This window comes from Dunckerocampus dactyliophorus, chromosome 9 (assembly GCF_027744805.1).
Source record: "Dunckerocampus dactyliophorus isolate RoL2022-P2 chromosome 9, RoL_Ddac_1.1, whole genome shotgun sequence".
Lineage (NCBI taxonomy): Eukaryota > Metazoa > Chordata > Actinopteri > Syngnathiformes > Syngnathidae > Dunckerocampus > Dunckerocampus dactyliophorus.
In genome coordinates, this window is record NC_072827.1 from 23,814,967 (window position 1) to 23,824,050 (window position 9,084).

At 40.0% G+C, this 9,084-nt stretch overlaps 2 protein-coding genes across 4 annotated transcripts; one reads left to right on the forward strand and one right to left on the reverse strand.

Annotated features, from left to right (window-relative positions):
• Nucleotides 1-659: 659 nt before the first annotated feature.
• Nucleotides 660-8,343, reverse strand: zgc:136439 (uncharacterized protein LOC678627 homolog). Its single transcript, XM_054788002.1, has 8 exons — nt 7,891-8,343; nt 6,896-6,985; nt 6,024-6,103; nt 5,829-5,944; nt 5,504-5,601; nt 5,206-5,274; nt 5,072-5,130; nt 660-4,983 (listed from the first exon to the last, which is right to left on the reverse strand). Exons 1-8 carry the CDS (start codon nt 8,080-8,082, stop codon nt 4,863-4,865), a joined length of 825 nt encoding a protein of 274 aa, XP_054643977.1. The 5' UTR covers nt 8,083-8,343; the 3' UTR covers nt 660-4,862.
• Nucleotides 766-4,921, forward strand: asnsd1 (asparagine synthetase domain containing 1). 3 transcript variants are annotated; one of them, XM_054788000.1, is made up of 6 exons: nt 766-1,011; nt 1,261-1,314; nt 1,471-1,546; nt 2,266-3,730; nt 3,907-4,088; nt 4,237-4,921. In XM_054788000.1, the coding sequence occupies exons 3-6, from the start codon at nt 1,539-1,541 to the stop codon at nt 4,481-4,483; spliced, it is 1,902 nt and encodes a 633-aa protein (XP_054643975.1). In that variant the 5' UTR covers nt 766-1,011; nt 1,261-1,314; nt 1,471-1,538; the 3' UTR covers nt 4,484-4,921. The 3 variants fall into 3 exon arrangements, with proteins under 3 accessions (XP_054643975.1, XP_054643974.1, XP_054643973.1); XM_054787999.1 differs by having other exon boundaries at nt 766-970; XM_054787998.1 differs by lacking the exons at nt 766-1,011; nt 1,261-1,314; nt 1,471-1,546 and having other exon boundaries at nt 1,565-3,730.
• Nucleotides 8,344-9,084: the final 741 nt, after the last annotated feature.

The window sequence follows — 9,084 nt, forward strand, 5'->3', positions numbered from 1 at the left end:
ATCTGCAACCTTCCGGTGTGCAAATCAATTCCTTTTAGAGTGAGCCACAGATTTCACAAAGCTGACAGTTGAACATAATACCAAATATGCTATATTTGGTATCTTAGCGCAAAGAAAGTTATTCTACATGACGGTCTCAATTCGTACTAAGACATTTCAGGTCCTATCAGGATCACTGATCATAGATTTGTTTCCACTTGTTTGCTCTCCTAGTACATGTAGAATGTCCTTCCGACAAACCCTTTTCACATCTATTGAAGCAGAGTTGAAAGCCTTATTCACATCAAATTACAAATTGTATGCTTTTCTTTTTCCACAAAGAATCGTACACTTAATGTAGAAGGTGAAGTTGTCAGGTGCCCAATGAGAACGCGAGGTCCGTGCAGACTCCATGTTCACACTGCCTCCTAATGGAATTTAGACGTGTTGCAGGTTCATTTTTTAAATGAATAACTACAATTGAAATATCTAACAATTACTTAATGAGGGCAATACAGTCCAAAAAATAATAATAAAAAAACTGAAATTAAGAACACATGACTAACAATAACATTTACTTTGTTTAAGATTAGTTTCCGTCCAAACACAAAAAGGCGTAATACAGGAAGTAGAAACTTTGTTTTTGCTTTATTGAAACAAGAAACTTGGCACCTTTTGAATAAATCCAGTCAAGAAATTACAGAGTGAGAGTCTTACAGATAATCAACCAAAATGATATTACAACACACATAACATAAGAAATAAAAAATAAAAAGAGACAAACAGGAAGCAGGAACTGCCAACCCGGAAGCGTTTACGACTGTCCATATGTTAATATTGTTCATGGGTTAGCTAGCTTGAACTACTAACACTACTCATCTATTTTTATCACCCACGGGTTTTTTTCCTAGCTAAAATGTCTTCAAAAGTCTACAATAATGACGACAATTTAGAAGGAAGGTGTGAACTAAAGGACGAGCTGAACAGACAGGTACTGAACTAAACATCAGCCAGAACAAGCTAATGGTTAACGTGAGTTTATTCTAATCGATTAATGTAATTCTTTATTCTGACATATATACTATACGGTTATTATATGATTATGGATAACCAATAGTTATGGTATTGTTTATTTGTTTCAGACTTGTTTAACATGTTTCATGAACATCACGTGGTAGCATGTGCACATTCAGTTTGCTGATCTATTACTGATAATTCATTCACACAGGACCTTTATAGTATAGTTGATCTCTTATTTCATGTTTGTATTGTAATTGTTAGATCAAGGAGCAAAAGGTGGCTGTGGACGAGCTGTGTAATTTGAAGAAGAACAGGGTGAGTCTGCCGAAATGTGCTGCATTCTTCTTTAAAGAGAAAACATCTTGAATGTACTAAGTCTTCAAATTGATTTAGACACACCTATGGGAAAACAGTGGTGATCTGTAATGCGTTTTTGTATTCATGTGCTTATTATTTACATTTCCCCTTTAGAAAGTGTATGTCCAGCAAAGAAACAGCAACATATTCTTCCTGGCTGACAGAGGACAGACCTTGAGTTCATGCAAGAGTAAGTCCTTTCACGCCTAAAATGTTATTATAGATGGTCCTCGGTTTACGACGTTCCCTGTTTATGTATGCGCTCCCATAAATTAAAAACAAAATTTCCATCTGTCAACACGACGCTCACTCGAGGACTAGTCATGGCGGAAGAATAAATAGTTAGTGGCGGTATAATAACGAGCTGTGCACTCCTGTCTTGTCCTTTAGCGTAATAGTGTGGATTTCAAATGGATATGCAGCTATCACGCGTGCGTAGATAACGTTAAAAAAGGTCATTTTCCACATGTTCACATGAATATGATAACCTAATGAATCATAAATTTCATTGTTTAATAGTGCAAAACACATATTTACATGTTGTAGTGTAAAATGTACATTCATTGACAAAACACAACATATAATATAGCATTATTATGATGAGGTGATGTCTCCTCCACCAAGACCTCCTACTCCATGGCTTCAAACATAATTTTTCATTCACGGCCACTCTCCTGTCCCAAATGCTGGTACCACACGCACAATCCAAATTTAAATAGGGCTGTCTGAGTTTACTGTGTTTTATGACCTTCATGTGTTCTATGTACAATGTGAGTGGTAATTTGGGTATGAATATTTAAGTATGAATTCTGACTTACACTGCGCTGTAGGAATGGAACTCGTTCAGAACCCCAGGACCACCTGTAGTAGTGCATATGTGAATGATAAGAAATGTACCTTTGTCCGCAGAGAAACTGGAGAGCATGAAGAAGGATTTGCAGTATATGTAAAGCAGACCATCCCTCCAACCATGTGTGGCATCTTTTGTGTTTTGAGTCTATCGCCTGCTCATTTCAAGCGAGACAATGACTTGTCTGAACATTTGAAAAGAAGAGGGCCCAACTCAAGCAAGGATTGCATAGCTACGGGGTCAAATCATCATTATCAGTGCTTCTTTTCAGCCCATGTTCTTCACATGAGAGGTCTTCTGACACCTCAGCCAATTGAGGACACAACTGGAAATATCTTGGTGTGGAATGGAGAGATTTTTGGAGGTTTACAAGTATTGCCATCCCAGAATGACACGGCTGTTGTCTTGAAGTGTCTGTCATCCTGCAGCACCTCTTCCGAGATTTTGTCTGTCCTTTCTACTATAAGGGGACCGTGGGCGTTTGCTTACTACCAAAAATCTGAAGAGTACCTGTGGTTTGGGAGAGATTACTTTGGCAGACGGAGTTTGCTGTGGAAATATGATGCGGAAATAAAGACCCTGACTCTGACCTCTGTGGCAAGCAACACTTGTGGACCTGGTCAGTCTGCATGGCAAGAAGTTCCAGCAGTTGGCGTGTACAGGATTGACTTGAAGGCAGTTTTTGAATCTGGATTGCTTTCAATAGAGCTTCATGCCTGGGCTCATGCAGAAGATGATGTTTCTAACTATCAAACTATGTGGGAATCTGTCCCCAGCAGCTGTACAATTTTGGTCAACCCGTCAGGTCTGCTCAGGTCACCTATTTGTCCTCTCAGTAGGTTGACCCCAAAGACGTTGAATGAGCATGAAATAGATGTAAAGCCGTATTCCAGTGTTGATGAGCTGGATCAGCTTTTAACCAAAGTCAAGAAAAACAATGAAGTGAAAGGGCTTATTGATATTCTCAGCGAAGCAGTAAGAAGACGCGTTCAATCGATGCCACTTAGCATACAGGATGACTCAGAGACCAAAGACGAGGCCACTGTTGCCATACTTTTTTCAGGTGGCATCGATTCTATGATTCTAGCGGTTTTGGCTAATTGTCACATACCTGCTCATCATCCCATAGATCTTCTAAACGTAGCATTTCAACTTCAGGAGCCAAAGGTACAGAAAGAGCCAGCAAAGAAACAAAAACACAAAAATAAGCTGTCTCACAGTGGACAGACTGATGGAACTGAATCACAGGCATTCAGTTCTTTTGATGTCCCAGACAGAATCACAGGCAAATCTGGGCTCAAGGAGTTACAAGACTTGGCTCCTGAAAGAAGATGGAATTTTGTGGAAATCAATGTAACACAGGAGGAGCTGCAGAGAATGCGACACGGACGCATCTGCCACTTAGTGCATCCCTTGGACACGGTGCTTGACGACAGCATTGGCTGTGCAGTGTGGTTTGCGGCAAGAGGCACAGGGTTCATCACAGAGAATGATGACCAGAAAGTCTTTACCTCATCAGCCAAGGTACCCATCCCTACAAACATGTACTGTATAAACTTTGAACTGGGGATCTTAACTCATTGATTAAAAATTTAATTCTACTTTTATGATGCACCATAGAACAAGTGGTATGGTTTTTATATAAATCTATTGAGCACATCTCTTCTTCTCAATGTCTATTTACGTATGTATGATGACAGGTCATATTGACAGGAATTGGAGCAGATGAGCAGCTAGCAGGTTACTCAAGACACAGAATGATATTCAAGGCATCAGGACATGAAGGACTGATCCAGGAAATTGCTATGGAGTTGGGTAGGATTTCCTCCAGGAATTTGGGCAGAGATGACCGAGTGATTGCAGACCATGGAAAAGAGGCGAGGTAAGTTTTTGTACATCGTTAGTAAGCTGAATACAATTGGTGTCAATTACATTATCAAAATATTGTTAGAATTTATTCCAAAATACACATTTACACTGTACTTGTAAATATTACGGTTTTGTTGAACATAATTCACTGACGTTCTCAGATTTCCTTACTTGGACGAGAGTGTGGTGAGTTATTTGAATTCTCTGCCCATGTGGGAGAAGGCAGACCTGTCACTTCCTCGAGGTGTTGGAGAGAAACTCCTCCTCAGACTTGCTGCCAAAGAACTCGGCCTCAGCTCGTCAGCGGTCTTACCCAAGAGAGCCATGCAGTTCGGCTCCCGTATTGCAAAGATGGAGAACAAACGCGAGAAGGCCTCCGACAGATGCAAAAGGCTCCTCGCTGAGTAGATATATTGATTTCTGCTGAAAATCATTTTAATGCTTCAAGTCCCAAATATCATGTCATGTCTTTGGTAATGTTTGAGTGATTCTATAGCTATTGTCCCAGTTGATTTCCTCTCCCAAACTCTGTGCTGCGACACATTGTGCACCATAGAAGACGAAGAGTGCCACAGTAAATTTTTCAATTTCACTACAAACACGGTATCTTGGTTTATCTATGCCAGTCACATATAGTGACAAGCAGAACAGTTAAATGCTCTTCTGCTCGATGGCAGGTGGTACATAATTTCTATATCCACATGCTGCCTTTGTTTTGTAGTGTGCCGTGAAATTTGTCTAATCTAAAAGATGTGCCCCAGCCTAGTAAAGTCTGGGAAATGGTGCTCTACATCATATATGTCTTGGTGTTATGCAAGTGTTCTTTGAAATAAATGTCACACTCAATATAGGACTGTAAGTTTCCAACATCGAAACGCCCAGAGATATGATGTATATATACTGGCCTTCTGCAACAGACAGTGGAGATGGGGAGGAGTCAATATATTTGTAAATGGGATTCTTCTCCACCTGTTCATTTGAATTACTTGGATTTACCTTGGAATGAGCCAGGACACAAAGTTTCCAGGAGCATCTTTTTCCTGAATAAGAGCATTCTGCATGATGAAAATATTGTATGCCATTAAAAGATAAATAGTGGATACATGCCAGCTTCATAATTAATAACATACCCTTTTTTCCTCAAGGAAGGTGTCCAACAAAGGTAGGGTTTTCTTTGATAACACATAAAAACAAGGACACTGGAACGGTAAAGCCAACGATGGGGTTGATTAGTAAGCGCTTTCAGGGAATGCTGCGTCAAGGAAACACTAGAACAGCTGGTCATTAAAATACAGGTACGATGTTGGTTACATTTAAAAATGCATACATTCTTGAATCTAAAAGGTGTTTGCAAGCCAATGTAACATGACTCTCAGGGGAAAAACAATTGGGCCCTGTATTATGGTTCATTTTGTCCAGTGAACTTACTGCTCTTCTTGACTTTGTCTCGGAGGGCAGAGGTTTTTCCTTCATACATGTAGCTCGAAGGTCACTGTCAACTTCCACTATTCCGTATTTTTGAGTTTCTGCACAGAAGCCAAGAGTAAAGAATCATGATGCTACATTTAGTGGCGTCTACTCCAGACCATATTGTATGCAGCGACGTGCGGTGAGGTGAGCCACTGGCTCCTTTGGATTTTTTTTTTTTATGTTAATACTTACATTCTACAGCCTGTAATATATTTTTTATGTAAATGTGACATTCTTGACGTCATATTTCTGGTTGAGTGCAGTTTCTGCAGAAAAGACTCACCATCATCTTTGCACTGATAGTAGAGCATCATACAGTTGTCCTCACACTGAGCCTGGAGCTCAGAAAACCTTGTGTTAATTTGACTAAGGCTGAAATCCTCTTTGAAGAGGGTGTCGCTATTTAGGATTGAAAGGAATACCATCATCAACATTTCTCGTCATGTACGACATCCAAAAATATGCTCATTTAACTCACCCTCCAATGACGACAACATGGTCTTCTATCTTGAAATGCATTACTGCAAACTGCAAGCAGGCCACGGCACCGAGGCGTTCCTAGTGAATTAGATTGGGGGGGGGGGGATTATATATTTTACATGCACTTCACTAAATATGACGTCCACATTCAAAGCCTCACAATGCAGACCATTGGTGACACACTTGAAGAAGTGGACACCTTTCCAGAATCTAGTGAACAGGTGCTTTGCTAAAGAGGCCATGAATGTGAGGGCAAAATTTATCCTGGCATAATTGCATAAGCAATACAATTTCTGACATGTATTTAATTTATATGATGAAAATGCTTGATAATGGTTATGGTTTAGTTTATTTTGAACATACATAAACTACATTGCCGTATATCACAAGTATACACTTGCATATTTCAACATGTCCAAACAGGACTGGAAGAAGCAGTCTCCATTTTTCAGCAGTTACTGATAGTTTGCTTTGTAATCGCATGTGGAAAATTGTGGCCAAGATGAAACCATGGCTAAACTTTTTACCACAGCTCCAAATTTATGTTTGGTCTAATTTTTCACATTCATTTGAACTTTCATGAAAAAAAAAAAAAATCCTCTCCGGTATTGCCAGGACGCCACAGCTCTGTCAAACTGTCCCTCATTATGTATCCTGCAGCCACGAAAGTCAGGCTTTCAAAGTAAAAGCATGCCAATAAGATAACACGTATCAAAAGTTATCCAGCGTAAAAACTAAGCAAGAAGACCACAATTTCCCTCATTTGCGCTCGTTTTACGAAAATATTTCCCACATTTCCCAATGCAAATGTTGGCAGGTATGGTTATGTCAGCTCTCTTGTTAATGATAAAGTGTGAAAGCCATATTTACATCATTGCTTCTTGTCCCATCGCTGACAATCTTGACATTTGAAAACTGTGCGGCCCATTGTTCAAATGCAGACAGATAGAGAGCGTTAGTCTGTGGAGAGAGGACAGAGGAAGTCATTCATTCTCATGCGTGCTAGGGTTGGGCAATACAGTGTTCCCTCGTTTAACGTGAGAGATAGGTTCCCAAAATAGCCCGCAATTAGCGAAATCCGCAAAGTAGCCAACTTAATTTTTTTGTACAATTATTATATATGTTTTAAGGCCGTAAAACCCCTCACCATACACTTTATACACTTTTCTCAGACAGGAAATAACATTTACATTTCTCTCTTGTTAAAACACTCTCAAAAAAGTTCAAACCTTCGTTTGAATTTTAATGATCAACCTACAGGTCGGACACAAGAAATTATTAAGTAATTATACAAGAAACGGTCTGAAAAACGTGCAGCAAAGTAACAAGCCAGTTTTCTGAGTGAAAAGCGTGGACTGAATGTGTGCCTTAACCGTGCATGTAGTACTGGCATGCTTTTATCATTTTGACTTGTAACTTGCATGCTTAAAGAGTGTGTGCACCCCTGATATACATGTGCAGGGTACATAAATACTTACTCATATTTATAAATATACTAAACATATATTCCCTATGCTTATAGTCAGAGGTAGATCTTTGGGACTTAAATGTGGCTCGCAGGCTGAAAAAGTGTGAGCACTCCGGCCTAGGAGAAATCAACGAGGACAACTCCCACTGCTGTTGGAACGCAGCCACTGTATGATTGCCTTCCAACTTTCAAAACCGTGTTCTCGTTGTCAGACTGGTTTTGGACTATGGAGGGCAACGGTCTTTACATGTTGCAGTATTGTGTACTCATAATTTAGTTTCGTAAATATACACTTTGTGTTACTTGTCTGGGCAAAGTACATTTCCTTGTGTAATGTGACATGGTAAGCTTTATTCTGTTTGAAAACAACAGCCTTGTACACCAGTCAAATACTCACAACGACAAAGATACTGGTCACGCAGTTCGACGCACTCAGGGCACGGACCCAGTGGGTGACCAAGGCACAGCTCCCCAACGGCAGTAGAGGTTTGGCTACACCGACCAGGTGAGCGAAGCGCCCGCTAGTGTCGGCCGCTACATCCCTCTGGAGCCTAGTTCCGTAGCCAGCAGCGAGAATAACAGCCTTCATTGATACTTACAGGTTGCCTTCCAATAGTGGTTGAAAGTCACCGTCGTTGACTTCCCTTCGTCACTTGGTATACGGCGGAGAGAAAATGTGGGAGGAGTGGAAGTGATAAATGGAACAAACCTTCCCTTGTTCACTTCCTGCCCAAGCAATAATGGTTCGGCCAATAGTTGTAGGTGTAGCGGTTCTAGCGCTTCTTACAGATCAAGTCAACGAGGAAGCCTAACAACCGACATTGGAACGCAGGCATAGTAAACAGCTCAGCGTAGTCATTTCCTGTGTCACGTGGTTGCCTACAGCCCCGCCTCTTTTGAAGCGTGCAACTGAAAACTTCGGCCTGATAGCATTTATAGTTCAGAAGCAATTTGTCAAAGTGTAATGCTATCAAATAAAAAAATGATGCAATCTGTTTTTGTTGAACACAAATAAAAACTAAAAATAAAAACTGATCACATTCCAAATCAACAATGAAGGACCACATATATATATATATATATATATATATATATATATATATATATATATATATATATATATATATATATATATATATATATATATACTGCTCAAAAAAATTAGAGGAACACTTCAAAAACACATCAGATCTAAACTGGGGGAAAAATGATCTTGAATATCTTTTCTGATAATAAGTGGGTGATGTATTAGTAAAAAAATGATGCCACATAATTTGATAGAAATGAAAATTATCACCCTATAGAGGGGGGAAATCAAAGACACCCCAAAATGAAAGTGAAAAAATGATGCAGCAGACTGGTCCATTTTGGCAAAATGTCATTGTAGCAACTCAAAATGATTCTCAGTAGTTTGTGTGGCCCCCACGTGCTTGTATGCATGCCTGACACCGTCGGGGCATGCTCCTAATGAGACTACGGATGGTGTCCTGGGGGATCTCCTCCCAGATCTGGACCAGGGCATCAATGAGCTCCTGGACAGTCTGAGGAGCAACCTGGCGGCGCCGGATGGACCTAAACATAATGTTCCAGA